This window comes from Aquarana catesbeiana, linkage group LG05 (assembly GCF_042186555.1).
Source record: "Aquarana catesbeiana isolate 2022-GZ linkage group LG05, ASM4218655v1, whole genome shotgun sequence".
Taxonomy (NCBI): Eukaryota; Metazoa; Chordata; class Amphibia; order Anura; family Ranidae; genus Aquarana; species Aquarana catesbeiana.
Genome location: NC_133328.1, coordinates 365439013 through 365462121, shown reverse-complemented (window position 1 = coordinate 365462121; position 23109 = coordinate 365439013). Strand labels below are relative to the sequence as shown.

General features: G+C 44.5%; 1 protein-coding gene across 2 annotated transcripts in view; it reads left to right on the top strand.

Moving 5' to 3' along the window:
• The first annotated feature begins 10077 nt into the window (after positions 1 to 10077).
• Positions 10078 to 23109, top strand: part of BCL2 (BCL2 apoptosis regulator) — a 249175-nt gene continuing 236143 nt past the window's right edge. For both annotated transcript variants that reach the window (XM_073630928.1, XM_073630929.1), the window contains exons 1-2: positions 10078 to 10691; positions 10972 to 11997. In XM_073630928.1, coding sequence (XP_073487029.1) covers positions 11248 to 11997 — 750 coding nt within the window. In that variant the 5' untranslated portion in view covers positions 10078 to 10691; positions 10972 to 11247. The remainder of the gene's footprint in view (positions 10692 to 10971; positions 11998 to 23109) is intronic.

Genomic DNA, 23109 nt, shown 5'->3' with positions numbered 1-23109 from the left:
GAAATACTTGTTGTCAAGCAAGTTCACATTGAAAGAAATATAAAGAAATTGAAATAAGCTTCAAAATATCAAACATTCTTAATTTCAGCAAGTCCACAGTGAGAAAAAAATATATATATTCAAAAAACATATTTTCTTTATCGTACATCATGGGACACAGAGACACAGTAATTACTGTATGGGTTATATAGGCACCTTTAGGACCTTTAGGTGATGGACACTGGCACTCACTAGACAGGAAGTTTAGCTCCCTTTATAACCCCTCCCCTTACTGGGAGTACCTCCGTTTTTTCGCCAGTGTCTCAGGTGATGGTCACGAGTAAAGAAGTGCTGTGCTCCACTGGAATATTCCTTATCTGGGGCAAGCTATGCAACCGGATCCATTCAAAGTGTCCTTTTAGGCCGAATTGAATGGTACCTGGGCCTCGTGTCCGAAGAAACAAGGTTTTGCCTGTAAGGCTTCTCTTTTTAGAGAGCTGGACCCCAGGATCCAGTGCTTGTTTTTTTCAGCCATATTTCCTGACGGGGTGCTTTATGGGTCCAGGGGTGTGGATCCCCCAATAAAAAGGGGCCCCGGTCCCTGAAGGTTTTTTAAACGGAGCCCACCGTGAGTGGAGGAGATTGTGTCTGTCTGGTTTACCACAGAACCCTGCAGCTGGATAAGGTAAGTGGAGATTCCTTAGGAATTTTCGAATTCTTATGGGTTTTCTCCTTTAAGTAAAATGGTGTCATGCCTAAAGACGCACCCGGGGGCTGTCAAGAGCACGTACCTGTTCCATGCTTGTCAGTCTCGCTCTGTGTCTTTACAAGGTGCACGCTTCCTCCAGCCCAAGCCCCAGGTAAGATGTTGGAAGGGGGGCTTTTCTTTTAGAATCCCCCACCTGGACAGGTTTTTCTTCTCTCCAGGAGGCCGAGGGAGCATGGGTCAGTCGGCGGTATGCCACGCCACTCCCGCTGCCACTGCCATAGTACAGCGGTTTTCTCCAGCAGCCCCCCCCCCCCCCGCATGCCGATCCAGTCGGAGTGAAGCCCTGTGGAAAGCAGTCCTTTTGAAAAAAAAGTGAGGGGGGGGCGCGGTGGTAAGTCGGAGGGAGGGGGGAGGCTTAACATGGCGCTGACGTGCTTCAACGTTCACAGACGCAGGGGCTGTGTAGGCTATAAGTACACCTTTTGCAGGTGCATTCAGCTGATGGAAGGGCACAGCAGACGGGGGCATCTGAGTGTTGGTGACACAAGCATTCCCAGGACACATTTACCTAAGCATCAGACTGAGCCTTGATAGCAGCGGCAGTTGCTGGACTATTTGCTCAGCAGTGGGTGCATTTTCTGATAGTACCTCTGCATTTGTGCTTAGCACTATGGGCAAAAGGGGAGGTACAAATACCCCAAAAAACAGGGGCTCAAAGAGGGAGTCAAACAGCCCACAGTGAAAAAAAAAAAAAAAGAAATATAAAAATATTATAATACCCACTGTAAAGATGATCTAAAAATAAAATTAAAATTAAACAGTATGTGTACACCTAACATCTGATATTTATCAATGAGAGCGACAATGGATACCGGATCTCATAATATATAAAAAGTATATATAAAAGAGTAGTATATATAAAAAAGAAATGTAAAAACAAAGGATAAAAATGAACTCTTGGACTGACTGTATGTAATGGCAAGGGGTGCTGGGGTGTGCTGCAGGGTATTGCTGCTCAATGCTGGGGGATCTATTCAAGCTGGAGGGGATCTATTTTTGCAGGAGGGTCTATTGTTGCTGAAGGAGATCTATTGTTGGTGGTGGGGGACCTTTTGTTGCTAGGGGTGGGTCTATTAATGCTGGCTGTGTGGAGATCTGTTGATGCTGCCGGGAGTCTTTTGTTGCTGGGGGGGGGTGGATTTTGTTGTGGGTGGTACATTGTTGTTAGGGGGATATATTGTTGGTTGAATGGAATCTATTTTACTGCTTTTCTTGATATCATTACCAAATTCCATACAAATTACTTAGCACCACAAAATGATACTTGGTTCTGTATTGTCTAAAATGGGCGGTACTGGGAGGTGGGTAGGGGATGGAACCAAGGGACAGTGCTCGGAGGTGGTTAGAGGGGGGGAAAGGGGTGACTCGGAAAAGGGGAGTTCCTGCACCTATTGTCAGAGAAAAAAAGCCCTGAGTATTTCATTTATATATTTTTTACCATTTATATTTTTTGGGAATTCAAGTTGCTCCAGCATTCACTCACAGATTACCCATGGCAATTATATATATTTTTTCACCTGAGGGAGTGATATATCACATAGCGCTGCATTTGTTTACTTTTAATATTTTATACACAGATTATGGGAGTGTGAATATGCTTAGCGGCTGTGGATTGTTTCTCTTACGTTTAAAACATTTTTTGAACACTCTTCATTGGTAGCTCGCAAGACATCTATCTATATGACTTGTAAACACTACCTGGTACTAGAATACTGAATGCTCCAATATAGCTGGTGCTAGACTGAGGAGGAAGCCAGTTACAGCACTGGAGAATGAAGAGTAAGAAATTAAGCAGGAGACTAAAAGTTAATTTAAGTTCCAATTTAATACATCATTAATTAATTGTTTTAAAGTAAAGCAGGCTAAGTATCTGGATCTGAGTTGTTATAAGCCTCTTACAGTCCCTGCATAGCAGACCTCAGCCTGAGGGACACTAAAGAGGCATACTGTAAGTAGCCAATCACTTGTGCTACAGTGCTCATATGCTAACAATGGACATGCTGATAGGAGGAAAGAGCAAAGTGACAGACAGATGAGCCATCAGTCTCCTGCATCTTATTTGACTGTCCAATTACACAGAGATGAGGAAACCAGTAAGTGTTACTGAACTGCAGCAGAGAAAAATTATTTCTCCTTTCCTGCTACAGAGGGCTGTGCAGTTTGGTGTAGCAGTGTAAATCTCAACACTAAATCTTGGTGTGCTTTGTGTACTTCTTACAGATCTATGCAGTAATCCAGTGTGAAAGTTTGTCTCTGTGCAGGAGCTTCCTGTAATGAAGACCGGTCACAGCTGTTTTGTTCTGGTGCAGGGTGACTGGTCATGTCTCCGCCCCCTCCTGTAGTTTTCTGCAGGCAGTCTTTAGTGGGTGGACTTGCTCGGTCCCCTCCCACGGCTCTGCTTTCTGCACAGGCTACAGTATGTACAGCACAGTGATGATGTCACCACTACTTGTACAGGGTAAGACCTGGGTTTGAAAAAACATTTGTTGTACAGGAAGTGGATTCAAATCCTTTGTTGCTATTGAAGAATACATTTAAGTTAATCCCCCCCCAGGGTTCAGCTTTAAAGTACTGCTCCTTTATATGACCCAAATTAAAATGAAGTGTACTGCGCCTTTTAAATTGCGGTCAGAAAGATTGCTTCCAATATTAATTGTGCATCAATTTCACCCAATATTTTTATTTATTTCAGGTACTTATATAGTGCCATCAATTTACACAGCGCTTTACATATACATTGTACATTAACATCAGTCCCTACCCTATAGGAGCTTACACTCTAAGGTCCCTAACTCACGTTCATACATATTAGGGCCAATTTAGACAGGATCCAATTAACCTACCAGCATGTCTTTAGAATGTGGGAGGAAACCCACTTAGGCACAGGGAGAACATGCAAACTCCAGGCAGATGGCGTCATGGTCGGGATTTGAACCAGCGACCCTTTTTGCTATTAGGTGAAAGTGCTAACCACTACACCACTGCTGCCATATGTGCAGATTCCAGCACCAGCACTCAGATGCCCTCACCTTCTATGTATAACCTAAGAAATATTAGGTCTCATGTGCCTTCCCTTTTAAATCTTTGAGTCACATAAAGGAGGATGGAGAGCTGCTGTATGAACAGGGCCTAAAGCCCAATGCACACTATAAGAAAATCGGGCAAACATTTTCGTCCGAGGAACTATCGGGCGACTTTCTGATTGTGTGTACACAACTTTTGACAGCCGATTCCGATCTCCTGAACGAAAATTTCCAAATGGACAAACTGCAAAAAAAATGATTTCTCGTACGGGGACCAAAGGAACGATTTTCATTTAATGTGTACCATTTTCGGATGATTTTAGTAGGAGAAAAGTTTTGAAATGAAATACTGCGCATGATCAGAAACAATAATTGTTGTTTTTTTAATTTTTTTTGTTTATAGCGCAAAAAATAAAAACCACAGAGGTGATCAAATACCACCAAAAGAAAGCTCTATTTGTGGGTAAAAAAGGACATGTTTTTGGACATATTTTTGGGTACAGTGTCGCACGACTGCGCAATTGTCAGTTAATGTAACGCAGTCCTGTAGCGAAAAAATGGCCTGGTCATGAAAGGGGGGGGTAAATCTTTCGGAGGTCAAGTGGTTAAAGCATAGCTCTTAACAATCTCTGTTTTCGAGGGACTGTTACTGATTTGGAACAAAGTCCCTTTGTCCCTCTTTCCTCCTCATTTGTCCCTCATTTTGGTCTGATCTATATAGCTGTACATAAAATGCACTTTTTAACAAAAAAATGTTTCAAATTTTTCAAAAAGTGTTTCCCAGTGCTAAACCTTTGATCCAATTTTTAAATTGTTGCATTTAAACATTTTTAAAAGCCAGTATAAAGGAGTTGTAGTGGTAAAAAAAGCACTTGTGGGTTTAACTGATCCATTTTTTTATGTATAATTCTCCTTTATGGGGGCGTGGCAGGGGGTGTGTTCCATGCCTACTGTACATACTTTTGATAATAGGTGTCCCTTGTTCCCAGCTCAAAAATTTGTGGTTTATGGTTAAAGTGTGTTTTTTTTTTTTTTAAAAACTGTGTTTGCAAAACTGCTGTGAAAAAGTTATAGCGTCCACAAACTATGGGCTATATATTTTTTTTTTACTAGTAATGGTGGCAATCAGCAACTTATAGCGGGACTGCGATATTACGGAGGACATTTTTAAAAGCCAGTATAAAGGAGTAGTAGTGGTAAAAAAAGCACTTGTGGGTTTAACTGATCCATTTTTTTATGTATAATTCTCCTTTATGGGGGCGTGGCAGGGGGTGTGTTCCATGCCTACTGTACATACTTTTGATAATAGGTGTCCCTTGTTCCCAGCTCAAAAATTTGTGGTTTATGGTTAAAGTGTGTTTTTTTTTTTTTTTTAAAAACTGTGTTTGCAAAACTGCTGTGAAAAAGTTATAGCGTCCACAAACTATGGGCTATATATTTTTTTTTTACTAGTAATGGTGGCAATCAGCAACTTATAGCGGGACTGCGATATTACGGAGGACATTCTGACACTAACTGACACTTTTGACACTTTTTTGGGGACCCATGACACTAATGCAGTGATTAGTGCTAAAAAACATGCACTGTCTCTGTACTAATAACACTGGCTGGGAAAGGGTTAACATCAGGGGAGATCAAAGGATTAACTGTGTGCCTAGCCAGTGTTTTATGAGGGGAAGAGATGGGATTTATTCCCTGCTTTTCAGGGACACAAATTCCATAAATTACCTCCTGTAAGAATGGCGATCTGCCTAGTTTACATACTTGAAATAAAAAGGAAGTTCTGGACAGCCGCACTCCGGAATATAGCCTTTGTTTATAAAAAGTCCAACAGATACAAGCCACAGCAAAAAATGGGACAAACGAGCTAACGCGTTTCACACTTAACAGCGCTTAGTCATAGCTATTACTAAGCACTGTTAAGTGTGAAACGCGTCAGCTTGTTTGTCCCATTTTTTGCTGTGGCTTGTATCTGTTGGACTTTTAATAAATAAAGGTTATATTCCAGAGTGAGGCTGTCTAGAACTTCCTTTTGCTACCAGTTGCTATATGCTTAGCCGGCACCTGGTGTTCCAGTTCCAAGGAGAGTCTCATTACCACATTTCCACCTGGAGCGGTGATCCCTTTCCCTCATTGTTCCTGTCTTGTTTACATAGGCAGATCGCTGTTCTGCCTCTGCCTAACTTCCGCTGTGTGTAATCACAGCAGAAGCACATGCCTCCTAGAGTTGGATCACGTATATATACCTGATCTGGCGCACAGGTGCCGCCCTGTAGCAGTAAAACCTGTAGTAGTAAAACTGCTATAGGGCAGACCTAAAGTGGTTAAAGTGTCTTTTTTCAAAAAAATTTGCGTTTACAAATACAGTATGACATAAAAAATTGCAACAATCGCCATTTTATTCCCTAGGGTCTCTGCTGAAAAAAAAAAGAAGTATATTTAGGGTTTATAAGACCGTATTTATCGGCGTATAACACGTGTCGGCGTATAACACGCACCCCAAGTTTAGGAGAGAAGTTTAAGGAAAAAAACTTACATTTAAATGTCCATCAATGCAGCCTTATCAATGTCCATGTGCAGCCTTGTCCAGTGTCATTGCAGCCTTGTCAGTGTCATTGCAGCCTTGTCAGTGTCATTGTAGTCTTGTCAGTGTCATTGTAGTCTTGTCAGTGTCATTGTAGTCTTGTCAGTGTCATTGCAGCCTTGTCAGTGTCATTGTAGTCTTGTCAGTGTCATTGCAGCCTTGTCCAGTGTCATTGTAGTCCTGTCAGTGTCATTGCAGCCTTGAATGAATAAGTTTGGGTGCTGCGCTTAGGACAAAGGTTTAGGTATGCAGCCCCCCTAAAGGAGCTTCCCTAAGGATCCTCCACAGAGTGCTTAAATTTAAATTTGATCGGGGTATGGCGCTTCCTATGGGATTATATGGGATGATGCAATGGGGGGGAGGATAGGTTAATGTAGTCCCTAGGTTTCCCTAGTATAGGCTATGTCACGGACAATTAGTGCTAAACTAAGGGTAATATATCTAAAAGTGATTTATCCCCTCAACCATAACCCCTATGTGTGGTGCCTGTTACCACCAAAATTTAGATAATACAAAAGAGGACGATTTTCAGTGATGTAGTTGTGCACAATCAGAAATCCTTATATGTGAACATATTACATAAGGTGTGTGTATACTAACATCTGTGATAGGTCTACACCCAGAGACCCCCACAGATGGTAATGGCTTCAGTCTCAACCATAAGCATAAACATAAAATTGTACCTCTACCTAGACAGTGCAAATATATACAAATTAATTGATATTATAGTGATCAAAGTCCAGTGAACAGTAAAGTGCACCTCTGCTTAATTGATGCAAATACAAATCAATTAATAAGTGATCATGGTCCATAAAGTGATAGCTCTTCAAAGCCAGTGTTCAAAAATTAATTCTCTTCAAGAAAACCGTGACTGGGGTGCTCTCAGGTGGTCTTAGTGACTTTTGTGCTCCCCCTCAAGGGTCCCCACTCACCAAATCCAGCAACCCCAAAAGGGGCAAACAGCATAGAATATCACGACCACGATCTCCTCTCCACCACGATCATATAAGGCATCCAGGGTGATCTCCGTACAGGATATTCATAGTGGCTCCCCCATAGAGAAAAGGAATAGAAGGCTCCCATGGTGTAGTAGTAGGTAAAACGTTTTTATTCACAAAACTCCATAAAGATACTCCAAAAAGTTTAAATTAAAATAAATTGATAAACTAAAATAAAAATTTAAAAAGGTAGAATAATCCAGCAATAACGTATCATCACAGGGTGCAGGTACGTTCTTGCAAACAGTCTAGTGTGGAAGTGACAGCGTACCGCTGGTTGGAGATGTTTGCATTCCACCTGCGTTCCAAGCAAAGTCCGTACCCGGAAGTGACGTAGCGTGCGTGGCGCCGTCGTCATTGCAGCCTTGTCCAGTGTCATTGCAGTCTTGTCAGTGTCATTGCAGCCTTGTCCAGTGTCATTTGCAGCCTTGTCCAGTGTCATTGCAGCCTTGTCCAATGTCATTTGCAGCCTTGTCAGTGTCATTGCGGTCTTGTCCAGTGTCATTGCGGTCTTGTCCAGTGTCATTGCGGCCTTGTCCAGTGTCATTGCAAGCTTGTCCAGTGTCATTTGCAGCCTTGTCAGTGTCATTGCAGCCTTGCCCAGTGTCATTGCAGCCTTGTCAGTGTCATTGCAGCCTTGTCCAGTGTCATTGCAGCCTTGTCCAGTGTCATTGCAGCCTTGTCCAGTGTCATTTGCAGCCTTGTCAGTGTCATTGCAGTCTTGTGCAGTGTCATTGCAGTCTTGTCCAGTGTCATTGCAGCCTTGTCAAGTGTCATTTGCAGCCTTGTCCAGTGTCATTGCAGTCTTGTGCAGTGTCATTGCAGTCTTGTCCAGTGTCATTGCAGTCTTGTCCAGTGTCATTGCAGCCTTGTCCAGTGTCATTGCAGTCTTGTCAGTGTCATTGCAGTCTTGCCCCAGAGTCATTGCAGCCTTGCAGTTTCAATATGGCACCACCGAGATACACAGAGCCAGATGTCCTGTGTATCTCGGCTCCTCTCGGCTCCTCTCGCAGTCCCGCCCAGTCCCGCCCTATGATGGACATAACACAGGTCCAATGGCGGGACTGGGCGTGACTGTGAGCGGAGCAAAGCGCCGCCGATATACACATAGCTGAGTGTATACACATCGGCTAGGCTCGGCTCCTCTCGGCTCTGCTCACAGTCACGCCCAGTCCCGCCATTGGACCTGTGTTATGTCCATCATAGGGCGGGACTGGGCGTGACTGTGAGCGGAGCCGAGCCTAGCCAAGTACACTCGGCTATGTGTATATCGGCTCACAATCAGCGGAGATCAGCGTATAACAGGCACCCACAATTTCCCCCTGATTTTAAGGGGAAAAAAGTGCGTGTTATACACCGATAAATACGGTAATACTGATTTAAACTTGTTACCAAAAAGTGCCAGAAAAAGCCTGGTCAGAAAGTGGTCAACCACTTGCCGACCACTCCATAGCAGATTTACTGCTACAGGGCATATATATACCTGAGTCCGCACTCCCGGGTCTTGGGCGCGATGATTTTACACAGCAGGTCCCGCGGACTCGATTTCCCACGGCACCCGCTGATCATTCGGAACACTGATAGAATACCAGTCTGCCTGTAAACAAGGCAGACTGTCATTCTGTCAGTACAGAAGACATGGATCCTGTGTTCCTGTAAAGCAGAAACACCAATCCATGTCTTCCACTAGTAAAAGCACCTCCCCCACTACACTGACACATTAGCTAGGGCCCGTCCATTAGGGGCGCTGGAGCCCTGCCCCCTCTATCCGTGGCCACACTCCCATGCTCTATCCATGGCTGCTATTTTGACAGGACACCGCCACCCCCTATTCTTGCGTCTGGCCCCTTTCAGGACGCCGGGCGCGTGAATTACAGCAGTGTTTTTTTGAAGCACCTGATTAGAGCCAGAGGCTCTAATAGGCTTCAAAATAGTCTGGGCTCGTGGCGCAGAGCATTGCGCCAGGAGCCCACCCAGGTGTTACAAAAATGAATGAATATTCGCTATTGAAACACTGATCCTCAATCCAGCCAAACAGAAGCAGGTCTGAGACCCGTTTACCGATTCGCTGAAAAGAGAAGAGTCCCAATTGGCCGCTGAGGAGGAGGGAGGAAACGGAAGACGCTGCGATGCCCGTGGAGAGCAGGGGAAGGGAAAGCCGCCGCCAAGCAAGGGAAGCCGCCGGTGAAGCCCGGGAGAATCGTTGCCCACCATAAATGGTGGAAGTGCACCAGACCCACCTGACCGACTGACCGGGGGGTGGTACTGTTATCCACCCACCCCCCCAAAATAAAAATTACCACCGGCCGCCACTTCAATTAACCATCGAGTTTCGTCAGCAAAACTGCTGCGCAAATACCGCGTGACATAAAAAAAATTGCAACAATCGCCCTTTTATTCCCTGCTAAAGAAAAAATGTATAATGTTTGGGGGGTTTCTAGCAAAAAATTCTGATTTAAACTTGTAAACATAAAGCGCCACGTAAAAAGCCTGGTTGGCAAGTGGTTAATATGTGCGAACGCAGCGTATTTCATTGTATTTTGTGCCCTTGGTCATCATTTCGTCATTTTTTAGTCTACAGCTACTACTGTCGGTTTTATCTGAATGAACCTCCAACAATTTGCACGTAGTATTTGTCTTCTGAAAGGTAAACTGCCGTTTGGGCTTTTCCCCAATAGAGGGAGCTCTACTGCCATGCGCATTGCACTTGAAAGAGAAGGAAATCAATTTAGTCCGCCCAGCATACACACACACACATACACATACACTCACACACACACAGACTGAATGCAATACGCATACACACAGGATAGAATAGTGAGTAAGCCGTGTCCCGCCTCCACACTGTACTGTAAGGGAGGCAAGATGAAGGAAGGAAGCATAATAAAAAGAAACTGAATTACACACACAGCTTGCTGAATGCAGATTACTGCACTGCTCTTGCTGCAGCCTGTGCTGGATTCATTGAAAGGGATTTTTGTGGGTTTTTTTTTTGTATTATTATCTTGTTGCCCTGGCTGTGCAGCATATGTGTATGGCTTTTGCAAGGCATTGAATTAGTGGGAGTGAGCACACTGCTGCAAGAGCTTGGATCGGAGGAGGAAAAAAAATTGCATTTGGGTTGTTCCTGCGACCGCAGGGTCACCTGGGTGGCCCCAGAAGCATTTGTTTGTTTTTTTTTTCCCAGAGATGCTTATGTGACATTTGGCCACTTTTTACTGATGTATTCGGGGGCCCCTGAACATTTCAGCTCATCTAACCTCTGTATTTATGGAAGTTCTTTCATGGATTCAGATGATCAGGGAAGTCCAACAGCAGAACCGTATTTGGGGAAGCGAGTGAGTATATTACATAATTCATCATTATGTAGTGTTTGCATGAATTAGCTAGTTTAAACCGTATACAACCACCTAGCCTGGGTAACCAAATGAGACATTGTATATTTATGGGATTTTTCCCTGCGCACACACTATTCGCTTTTACTGCATTACTGCAGTTAATTAGTAAGTCGTGTTTTTTTTTTTTTCATTCTGCAACTTGTATTTGCATTATTAAAGTTGGGCATGACACACAAGGAAAATCCATTTGGTTGTTAAACAAATGTATTTTGTATTTCAGTGTGAAGAAGGGAATGTCCCTTGATCGATGATAATGAAAACACCTTTACAGGGGAAATTATTGTAAATTTACAGAACTCCGCTGGAAGGAAGAGGAGGGGGGGATGAAGAATGAAAAGGCATCAGAGTGACACCGCTCACGCAACTAAAGTGTAACAGTTGTGGACCTTGCTTTGAGATCTGGTTGAGGTGCGACCTTATTTTATTTTTCTATTACAATTATTATTATTTTTTTTGTAACGTTATATTCTTGCCAGCCCTTCTTGGAAATTAAAAAATGGCTAATCCCAGGAGAGGAGGGTACGATCATCGGGAGATAGTGGCGAAATACATCCATTATAAGCTGTCGCAGAGGGGCTATGAGTGGGAAGAAGGGCGACACTTAACTGCTGCACTGTCAGAAGCTTCTGCTGCTGCTAACAATAATTCTTTTAATGATGAAGAGGTTTCTGCTACCCTGGGAGGTCCAACTGGACATCCACCTGCTTCAAATTTGCCTGCTGCTTCCTCTTCAGATGATGAAACTCCAAGTGATGCTCCAGTCCTAGATAATGCACCTGCTGCTCACAGAAGTACCACATCTGCTGCTTCCTCTGTCTCTTTACCCCAAGCAGAAGTAGATGTTTCCCAGAGGGACTTGAATGCCCCCCAAGATGCCAACCAACCGCTAGATGATAATAATGAGGAATATGTCCCCTTACAACCCCTTCCCCAAGAATTATTTCAGACACTGAGGCGTGCAGGAGACGAGTTCTCTGGTATGTACCAGCAGGACTTCAGACATATATCAGGGCTTCTCCATCTTACCCCATCCACAGTTCGTCTTCGCTTTGCTGCTGTGGTGGAGGAGCTATTTCATGATGGGATAAACTGGGGCCGTATTGTGGCTTTCTTCGAATTTGGAGGAGTTATGTGCGTGGAAAGTGTCAACCGAGAGATGTCTCCTCTTGTAGACTCCATTGTTGGATGGATGACTGACTACCTGAACAGACATCTGCAGAACTGGATCCAAGAGCAGGGAGGATGGGTATGTTATAGTCTTATACGTTTCCTAGGTCTGCGTGTTGTTTGGTATCGCTGACAGGTCTTTGAGAGAAAATGTGAAATACTGAAATACAACACATGCTGGAAATTTGATTCTCATCAAACTGGAATCTTGTCTCTTCTAGCTAATTTCTGCTTTTCTTATGAAGCTTGATAAAGAAGATCAATGTGTACAAGACTTAACAAAAAGGTCATTAAATAGTAAACGCGTTTAAAGATGGGTGTCCTCATAATGGACAAGTGATGAAGATATCAGTAAAGTTGAAACTGAATTAACAAACTGTGTTAGCTTCTAGGTTACTCCAAGCTAACCAAACTAGGAGTGTATCCAAAGTTAGTCTGGGGCATAGGTCAAGATATATTGTCTGATTTGTAAGGAATGAAATGAGTTACCAAATTTGCTTGTTTATCTGTGATGTAGAAATCCAAGCCATGCCCCCAACATGTTTCACCCGCCCCCATGTTGGGGGCATGGCTTGGATGAATCAAGCTGAGGCTGCTTTTACCTGCTAACCACTCAGGCTGGGTAAGGTGTATAGCAACCGGGCTATCTCTTCCTATTTTTACAGCGTGGTTTGTGTCTGAACGAACCATTCCCCATCCTGCACCATCACTAGTTAGCCGCATCCAATTCATAGGACCTTGTTAGCCTGAGTATGAGCCACTAAGCATTTATCGTGGATTACAATGTTTATATGTGATGGTTTGAAAGTTTTCTAATTTGGAGTGTTATTGAATCAAAAATACAGTATCTCACAAAAGTGAGTACACCCCTCAAATTTTTTGTAAATATTTTATTATATGTTTTCATGTGACAACACTGAAGAATTGACACTTTGCTACAATGTAAAGTAGTAAGTGTACAGCTTGTATAACAGTGTAAATTTGCTGTCCCCTTAAAATAACTCAACACACAGCCATTAATGTCTGCACTGCTGGCAACAAAAGTGAGTACACCCATAATTGAAAATATCCAAATTGGGCCCAAAGTGTCAATAATATTTTTTGTGTGGCCACCATTATTTTCCAGCACTGCCTTAACCCTCTTGAGCATGGAGTTCGCCAGAGCTTCACAGGTTGCCACTGGAGTCCTCTTCCACTCCTCCATGATGACATCACAGACCTGGTGAATGTTAGAGACCTTGCGCTCCTCCACCTTCCGTTTGAGGATGCCCCACAGATGCTCAATAGGGTTTAGGTCTGGAGACATGCTTGGCCAGTCCATCACCATTACCCTCAGCTTCTTTAGCAAGGCAGTGGTCGTCTTGGAGGTGTGTTTGGGGTCGTTACCATTTTGGAATACTGCCCTGCGGCCCAGTTTTCGAAGGGAGGGGATCATGCTCGGCTTCAGTATGTCACAGTACATGCTGGCATTCATGGTTCCCTCAATGAACTGTAGCTCTCCAGTGCCAGCAGCACTCATTCAGCCCCAGACCATGACACTCCCACCACCATGCTTGACTGTAGGCAAGACACACTTGTCTTTTTACTCCTCACCTGGTTGCAACCACACATGCTTGACACCATCTGAACCAAATACGTTTATCTTGGTCTCATCAGACCACAGGACATGGTTCCAGTAATCCATGTCCTTAGTCTGCTTATATTCAGCAAACTGTTAGTGGGATTTCTTGTGCATCATCTTTAGAAAAGGCTTCCTTCTGGGACGACAGCCATGCAAACCAATTTGATGCAGTGTGCAGAGCGTATGGTATGAGCACTGGCAGGGTGACCTCCCACCCCTTCAACCTCTGCAGCTATGCTGGCAGCACTCATACGTCTATTTCCCAAAGACAACCTCTGGATATGACGCTGAGCACATGCACTCAACTCCTTTGGTTGACCATGGCGAGGCCTGTCCTGAATGTAACCTGTCCTGTTAAACCGCTGTATGGTCTTGGCCAACGTGCTGCAGCTCAGTTTCAGGGTCTTGGCAATCTTCTTATAGCCTAGGCCAGTGATGGCGAACCTTGGCACCCCAAATGTTTTGGAACCACGTTTCCCATGGTGCTCATGCACTCTGCAGTGTAGTTGAACATCATGGGAAATGTAGTTCCAAAACATCTGGGGTGCCAAGGTTCGCCATCACCGGCCTAGGCCATCTTTATGTAGAGCAACAATTCTTTTTTTCACATCATCAGAGAGTTCTTTGCCATGAGGTGCCATGTTGAACTTCCAGTGACCAGTATGAGAGCGTGAGAGCGATAACACCAAATTTAACACACCTGCTCCCCATTCACACCTTAGACCCTGTAACACTAACGAGTCATATGACACCGGGGAAGGAAAATGGCTAATTGGGCCCAATTTGGACATTTTCACTTAGGGGTGTACTCACTTTTTTTTGCCAGCGGTTTAGACATTAATGGCTATGTGTTCAGTTTTTTTGAGAGAACCGCAAATTTACACTGTTATACAAGCTGTACACTCACTACTTTAAATTGTAGCAAAGTGTAATTTCTTCAGTGTTGTCACATGAAAAGATATAATAAAATACTTACAAAAATGTGATGAATGTACTCACTTTTGTGAGATACTGTATGTCTGAGCTGGTAAAATCCCTTATTTTCCTAAAGGGTTGTTTATGGTGAGGTGAGACTTTCTGGAAAAGATGGGTTAAAAGGAATGTTGGTTAGGGGAGATAATGGGGAAGAGAGTTTGTAGTGTTCACAATAGTTCCAGATAGATCTGGCAAAATGTATTGTGGAAAAAAGGGGGGTATATGTTTTTTTTTGGTCTTCAGGTGTCTATATATAGCAACAGAGATGAATAGGCAAGGACAACAGTTGTTTTATTTCCATTTGTTATGTGCATGAAAAGGTGAAATCAACGACATGTGTAGCATGATAAAATTTGATCAGATCTAGTATTCCCAAGACCACCATGAAATTTTCTGGTTTGTATGACTGAGCTAGAAATTATATGCAATTTGTAGTCCCAGATGAATTTATTGATATGTTTCTGCAGAGTTTTGAGGATTGACATGGGACATGGTATTGGCAGAATCTCAAATAAATACAGAATTTTGGGTAAAGCTGTCATGGGTACACTGGCAATATATCCAACAAATTAGGTCTCATGTTTGGTTCACTTCTTTCGAAGCTTTCTTATTTCAGAAAAGCATGGGGGAATTTAGCAGCACAGAAAGATGGTTAAGAGGGAGTGAGTCTCATTTCCAGATATTTTAGAGTGTGAAGACACAATGAGTATTTTAGTGTGCCTGAGTTGATCTAATTTGAGCTTCTGGACTATTTAATGAGAATGCCTCCATCTCCAATATTGCTCTATAGCTTTTTAGATTAGGTAGTGAACTATGTAGGTAGGTCAGGGTAAAGCCGACCATAGACGGTTCGAATCTCAGCCAGTTCAGCATGGACCGGCCGAGAATCAAACTCTGTATGGGCAGGCTGAATGTGCCTAAGTTGATTGATCGATTGACTTGAGTACAACCAGCCTGTTGGATTTTACATGTGATTATTGCTTTTTTTCCTTCATTTTTAATTGCTGGCTTTTTAATTTTTTTACATTCAGCTGTCAGCATCGGTTGTTAAGGACATGGCGGCCATCCGCTCCTTAACAACCAGGTTGTACTGGTTGTTAAGGATGCCGGCAGCTGGCAGTTCCTTAAAGTGGATGTAAACCCTCACATATACCCAGTGAAGTGAATAGCCTCAGATGATACACAGAGATGAAACCAATCTCCCTGCATAAGTTTTACCCTTTAGAAAGTGCAGCTTGTGTTAGAAATGTTTCTTTCTCTTTCAGCAGTTTGTCTGGACTTACACTGTGTGAGAGCTGATTAGAGGAAAGGGACCCCCACCCACACCACATAGGCAGAGGAACTGCAGACTGAATAGACAAGCTCCCTGCTAATCTAAGTTTCCTCTCTGACACAAATTTTCAGCTGCTTTTATCTTGTGTGTCAGAGAACTTGTCAGAAGTTATCATGCTGATAACAGAGGAATGGAGCAGCAGAAAGACATGGCACTTAGAGCTTTGTAGAAAGATAAGTAAACACTACAGATATATGTGCTTAGGTCAAATTTCATGAATAGGGTTTACAACCACGTTAAATATCGCATGCCAGGATTTTCTTTTCTTTTTATGAGTTGACTTTTACTACTGTTTTATGTGGTATTTACCAAGCGTTTTTGCTTTATGCAGTAAATACCGCATAAAACCATAGTGAATTGACATTTTCAGGATTGCATGTGGTATTTGGGAAAACACCTGAATACCACATGCTATCTGGTTCTGTGAATCGAGCCCAATGTGTTCTGACAGTGGGACTCTCTGCTGTCAGAATATACTGATCAGTGGCTACAGCTGCTGTTTGAGAAAAATTTTCCTACAAACCCTTCAAGCTGGAGTGGCCACACATGGATGGAAAGGCGGTCGGTCCCTGCTGAACCTGCTGAATTTCGATCCATCTATGGCCAGCTTTAGACTAAAGGGAATGTAATGCTGAAAGAAAAGGGCCCGTGAAACCCAGCTCAGCCTGACGAAGGCCTTTTGTGCATCTAGATTTAGGATTAAAGTCTAGTTAATAAATGTATTACCTAAATCTAATAGAGCTATAGTTCTCCTGGTGTTTTTTATGGTTTGTCGTGTGTATACAAATCCTAGTTGTTCATTTATGAGGCTTGGGAGAATGCAGCCAAATTTGTTCGCTAATATTGTAAAAATGTAAGAGTCAGAAATAATTAGGGCACTAGAATGGTAGTTGGTAACCAGAGTGAGATCCATACCTGATTTAGGAGGTACAGTGATGTATGAGTGCAAGCATTATAACTGATCTTTACTGAAAGAAAAAAGGTCTAATTAATGAGGGTAGGATGAAGGTAGGAGAACATTTTTAATATAAGGCAGGCAATAAGGTCCAAGGGATTTGTGCAGGGGGAGGTGTTTAATAAAATCTATTATTTCTTCTTCAGGTATAATAGCTTTTCTTAATTCAGTTGAGTCTTCCATTGAAAGTTTTTAAAGAGGTATGTCAGATATAAACTGTTGAAAAACCATAAACGCCTGCATTTACAGGCACACAAACTTTAACGACATCCCAGTCTTAATCTGTAGGGTTCAATATTGAGTTGGCGCACTCTTTGCAGCTCTAACAACTTCAGCTCTCGAGGGAAGGCTGTCCACAAAGTTTAGGAGTGTGTCTGTGGGAATGTTTGATCATTCTTTCAGAAGCACATTTGTGAGGTCCTATACTGATGTTGAAGAGAAGGCCTGGCTTGCAATCTGCACTCCTAATTCATCCCAAAGGGGTTCTATTGAGTTGAGGCTAGTCAAGTTCCTCCACCCCAACTCTTTCATCCATGTCTTTATGGACCTTGCTTTGTGCACTGGTCCAAATCATTTGGTGGAGGGGGGATTATGTGTGGGGTTGTCTTTCAGGGTTTGGGCTTGGCCCCTTAGTTCCAGTGAAGGGAACTCTTAAGTGTCAGCATACCAAAATATTTCGGACAGTTTCATGCTCCCAACTATGTGGGAACAGTTTTGGGGTTGGCCCTTCCTGTTCCAACATGACTGCACATCAGTGCACAAAGCAAGGTCCATAAAGACATGGATGAGCGAGTTTAGGGTGGAGGAACTTGACTGGAGTGCACAAGTCAAGTCCTGACCTCACCCCGATAGAACACCATTGGGATGAATTGGAGCGCAGACTGCAAGCCAGGCCTTCTTATCCACATCAGTGCCTGACCTAGGGCTGGGGAAAAAATCGATTTGAATCGAGTTGAGAGGTCAAATCGATTAAAATTTTCAGCAAGTCGATTTTTTTTTTTTTTCACCAGGACCAACGCTGACACCGCGCCGGTCCTGAGGAGCTGCGGGCAGGAGTTTTTGGGCGAGGCTGCGGCTTTGGCCTAGTCGGCGCGGCCGGATGCCACGGACTAGGCCGAAGCCACGGTCTCGCCTAAAAACTCGTGCCTGCAGCTCCCCAGGACCGGCGCGGTGTCCATCAAAAAAAAAAAAAAAACTCGATTCTGAACGTCGGATTGCTGGCAGGAAAACGCTGCTTTAAAAACGCGATTTTATCAGTGTTTTGCATTGCCGTTAATGCACGTTTAGCGACGCTAGCTTTTAACTGCGTTTCTCTGCCTCTATTCAAAATCAGTGGTTCCCTATGGGAGTCCATTGATTTGAATAGAAGTCGCACCAGAAGTCGAATCATCATGATGCGACTTGCGGTGCGACATGTGTGCTGAGGATGAAGGGGGAACCCCGCCAAAATGAAAAAAAAATTGGCGTGGGGTTCCCCCTCAGACAATACCAGGCCCTTAGGTCTGGTATGGATTTTAAGGTGACCCCCTTCGTTGAAAAAATGGTGTGGGGGTCCCCCCAAAATCCATACCAAACCCTTATCCGAGCACGAAGTTCGGCCGGTCAGGAAAAGGGGTGGGGACGAGCGAGCGCCCCTACTCCTAAACCGTACCAGGCCGCATGCCCTCAACATGGGGGGGTTGGTGCTTTGGGGCAGGGGGGGGCACTGCGCCCCCACCCCAAAGCACCTTGTCCTCATGTTGATGAGGACAAGGGCCTCTTCCCGACAACCCTAGCCGTTGGTGGTCGGGATCTGCGGGCAGGGGGCTTATCGGAATCTGGGAGCCCCCTTTAAAAAGGGGGCCCCCAGATCCCGGCCCCCCACCCTATGTGAATGAGTATGGGGTACATCGTACCCCTACCCATTCACCTGGGAAAAGTGTGAAAAATAAAACACACTACACAGGTTTTTAAAGTAGTTTATTAGGAAGCTCCAGGGGTCTCTTCCGACTTCGGGGGTCTCTTTCTTCTTCTCTGCGCTGTTTGGCCTCTTCTCCCGGTCTCCGGTTCTTCTGCCGGGCTCTTCCGCTATCTTCTGCTCTTTTGCCTGCTCTTTTGCTAGCAATGGCCTGGTCTTCTCCATCGTCTTCTTCCCTCTGCTCTTTTTACGATGTTGACACGACGCTCTCTCCTGCTGTAATTCCGACTACGCGGTGCGCAACGACTTATATTGGCATGGGGCGTGGTCACCGGTTGATGTCATCAGGTGACCCGCCCCCTTATGATGTCACCACCCGGGGCATGATGGGGCGGTGACACCGGATGACATCACCCTATCACCACGCCCCATGCCAGTATAAGTCGTGGCGCACTGTGCAGCCGGCATTACAGCGGGAGAGAGCGTCGTGCCAGCATCGGAAGAAGAGCAGAGGGAAGAAGATGACGGAGAAGACCGGGCCACCGCTAGCAAAAGAGTGGGCAAAAGAGCAGAAAATATAGGAGCCCGGCAGAAGAGGCCGGAGACTGCGAGAAGAGCGCGGAGAAGAAGGATGAGACCCCCGGAGCTGCCTAATAAACTACTTTAAAAACCTGTGTAGTGTGTTTTATTTTTGACACTTTCCCCAGGTGAATGGGTAGGGGTACGATGTACCCCATACTCATTCAAATAGGGTGGGGGGCCGGGATCTGGAGGCCCCCTTATCAAAGGGGGCTCCCGTATTTCCAATAAGCCCCCTGCCCGCAGACCCCCACAACCAACGGACAGTGTTGTCATCAACATGGGGACAAGGTGCTTTGGGGTGGGGGGCATAGTGCCCCCCTGCTCCAAAGCACCAACCCCCCATGTTGAGGGCATGCGGCCTGGTATGGTTCAGGAGGGGGGGCACTCGCTCGTGCCCACCCCCTTTCCTGAGCGGCCGGGCTGTGTGCTCGGAAAAGGGTTTGGTATGGATTTTGGGGGGATCCCCACGCCATTTTTTCGGCAAAGAGGGTTCCCCTTAAAATCCATACCAGACCGAAGGGCCTGATTTTGTCTAAGAGGGAACCCCACGCCAATTTTTTTTTTTTTCATTTTGGCGGTGCTCCCCCTTCATCCTCAGCACACAAGTCGCACCGCAAGTCAGATCATGATGATCCGAGTTCTGGTGCGACTTCTATTCAAATCAATGGGCTCCGATAGGGAACCATTGATTTTGAATAGAGGCAGAGAAATGCCGAACAAGGCTTAACGCTCTTTTTACAGCGTTAACCCTCGTTTAACACCTTTTACCGGTGTCTGGCGTTTCCAGTACTGCTCTTGAACGTGATTTTATGGCGTTCAGAAAACAGCCCATAAACTCCACTGCTGATAAACGTCCAAAAACGTCCATGTGTGCATGGACACATAGGATAACATAGAGTGGCATTTATGGGCTTTTAAAAAAAAAAACGCCCAAACTTCAAAAAACAGCTGTTTATGAGCTTCAGTGTGCATGGAGCCTAATGCCCCGTACACACGGTCGGACATTGATCGGACATTCCGACAACAAAATCCTAGGATTTTTTCCGATGGATGTTAGCTCAAACTTGTCTTGCATACACACTTTCACACAAAGTTGTCGGAAAATCCAATCATTCTGAACGTGAGGACGTAAAACATGTACGTTGGGACTATAAACGGGCCGTTAGCCAGTGGCTTTCATCTCTTTATTTATTCTGAGCATGCGTGGCACTTTGTGCGTCGGATTTGTGTACACACAATCGGAAATTCCAACAACGGATTTTGTTGTCGGAAAATGTTATAGCCTGCTCTCAAACTTTGTGTGTCAGAAAATCCGATGGAAAATGTGTGATGGAGCCTACACAGGGTCGGAATTTCTGACAACAAGGTCCTATCACACATTTTCCGTTGGAAAATCTGACCGTGTGTACGGGGCATAAGACTGGGATGCCATTAAAGTTCATGTTTGTGTAAAGGAAGGTGTCCCAAGACTTTTGGTAACAGTGTATGTGTGAAGGTAGGGTATTCACCTATGGATGAACCGTCATATAGGTTTTTATAGTAAGTGTCAAATACTTGTGCTAATTCCTTAGGGTTGTAGGTGGGGGTACCATGAAGTCTTAAAGCAGAAGTAAACTCGTATTGACAACTGTAAAGCTTGTCATGTCAACTTGACAAAGGGAAGAGTGAAATCCAACATTGAAGGTTTTGGAGCGCACAGGCTGCGCATGAGCTCTTTTCTATGTTGGGAAATACGGAGGAAAGCCTCTCTAGCAGTTTTTGGTGGATTTGACTCCCAATGATAGACTATTGTTAAGGTGCAATTCCATGTAGGATAAAGTTTATTTGATGAGTTTACTTTAATTTTAAAAGATTAAAGAGTAGCTCAGGAAAAGTTGGGGTTGTAATACCTCTCATTTTGTTAACTAACACTGTATGCTCTTTGTTAAAGTATTCATTTGGATTGATTTACTAAGAGTAGAGTGCAAAATTTGCTGCAGCTCTGGACAGAAACCAATTAGCTTCCAGGTGTTTTATGCCAAAGCTTAAGGCCCATTTGACATGGGGCAGACTCTGTGAAGCGGATTTGCCTACTCAGCGGAGATCTGTCCGTTGATCCCTGTGGAGCAGGCAGATGACAGGTCCGTGTCTGCTCCACTATGCAGAGCGGACACGGACACAGCCCGCTGTTCTCTGTGGGATGGTCGGATGGAAACACACCACCTGTCCGTTTCCACCCAACTGTCATCTGATCCAATCTGCTAGATTGATGGGGAACAGATCCACATCCATCTGCTGTTGGTGGACCAGATTGGATCAGATGCAGGCGGGTGTAAACGGACACATGAACAATGAGTGGCCTGATCGAGTCTGCCTGAAAAACAGACAGGCAGACCCGATCGGTCCGCTCATGTGAAAGCGGCCTTACTGAACAAGCTAAAGTTAGAAGCTGATTGGCTACCATGCACAGCTGCATAGATTTTGCACTCTACAGCTTTAGTAAATTGACCCCATGATATTTCCATTCAGATCGATTTTTTTTTTTTTTTAAGACCTACAGTTCTAAGTTGGTTCCGTAGTCCTACAGCTATCCTGAATTTGGCAAGAGTAGGGGGATGTAGGCACGTAAGAGTTGTGCTTCAGCTTCATGCAGTTTACTAAGCTAAGTGCCTTTCACTATCTTTATATTTTTTAAGATAGGAAGTGTTGGAAATATAATGTCCCTTCGTGAATGTTTTTTGGTAGTCAACCGAACCTTTAATAAACCTAAAAAAAAGCAGCCACCAATTCTACTTGTGTAGGTAGATGTTTCAGTAAATATTCATTTCAGCGGCATGTTCTAATCTTAACCCCAGACAATGATGTGTCTAATATAACTAGTGTGCTGTCTGACATTGGTATAGGTTTTGTCTGCAGCCCAGACAGGGTTAACCATGGGAGACAAAATGAAAATTAAATCTAATCTTGAATACATTTTATGGATGGATAAATAGAAAGTTTATTGCCTTTTATTAGGTGCAAGTCAGCATCAAGCCGTGAAGAGCAGATCACCTTTCTGAACATCATATAGAGTTGGACCTAGTGATTCGGAGGATTGGTGGGATGTTTTTCTATCATTATAAAGGATAAGCACAACAATAAAATCACCTCCTATAACTGTAAGACAGGGGTGCTCAACTCATCGTGGGCTGCATCAGCATTATGGCTCTCAAATGGCCGGTTGTATCTGTAAGTCTATATAAATATATCCAGGGTTTTTTTCTCAGAGAATAAGTGCAGGAACCCAACCCCCACCCCAAATTGCAGTGGGAGGATCTTAAAGGGGCAATCAATTGCAGGAGTGCGTTATGTGCAGAGTTCAGGGATGCACTATCTACAGGTTGCAGTCTCCGGGGTGCCCTATGCACAGAGTGCAGAGTTTAGGGATGTGCTACATACATAGTGCAGAGTTCAGCAGTGTGCTGTGTACAGAGTGTAGGGTTGAGGATTGCACTACATACAGAGTGCAGCGTTTACAGGTGTGCTATGCACAGTGTGCAGGGCTCAGCACTCTTTCACGGGCTGTCCACATCTTACTTCCACCCCTCCTCAGCTCCAAAGTCTGGACCGCTCTCTCCATCCCTGCACACATCTCCCTTCACAGCCCTCACCCCCCCCCCCCCCCAAAAGCTTCCTCGCATCTTACCTACCTGGCCCAGCTCTAGTACTTCCCGGCAGTGAAGGCGGCTCTGCCTCTCACTTTCTTTTGCAGGGAGATCACTGTTCGGCATCTGTGTACCTGGGCACAGATGGGGGTCGCAGTGCAGCTTACCACGTGATGCCCCATCCCACAGGGATCTGTAAGAGCTG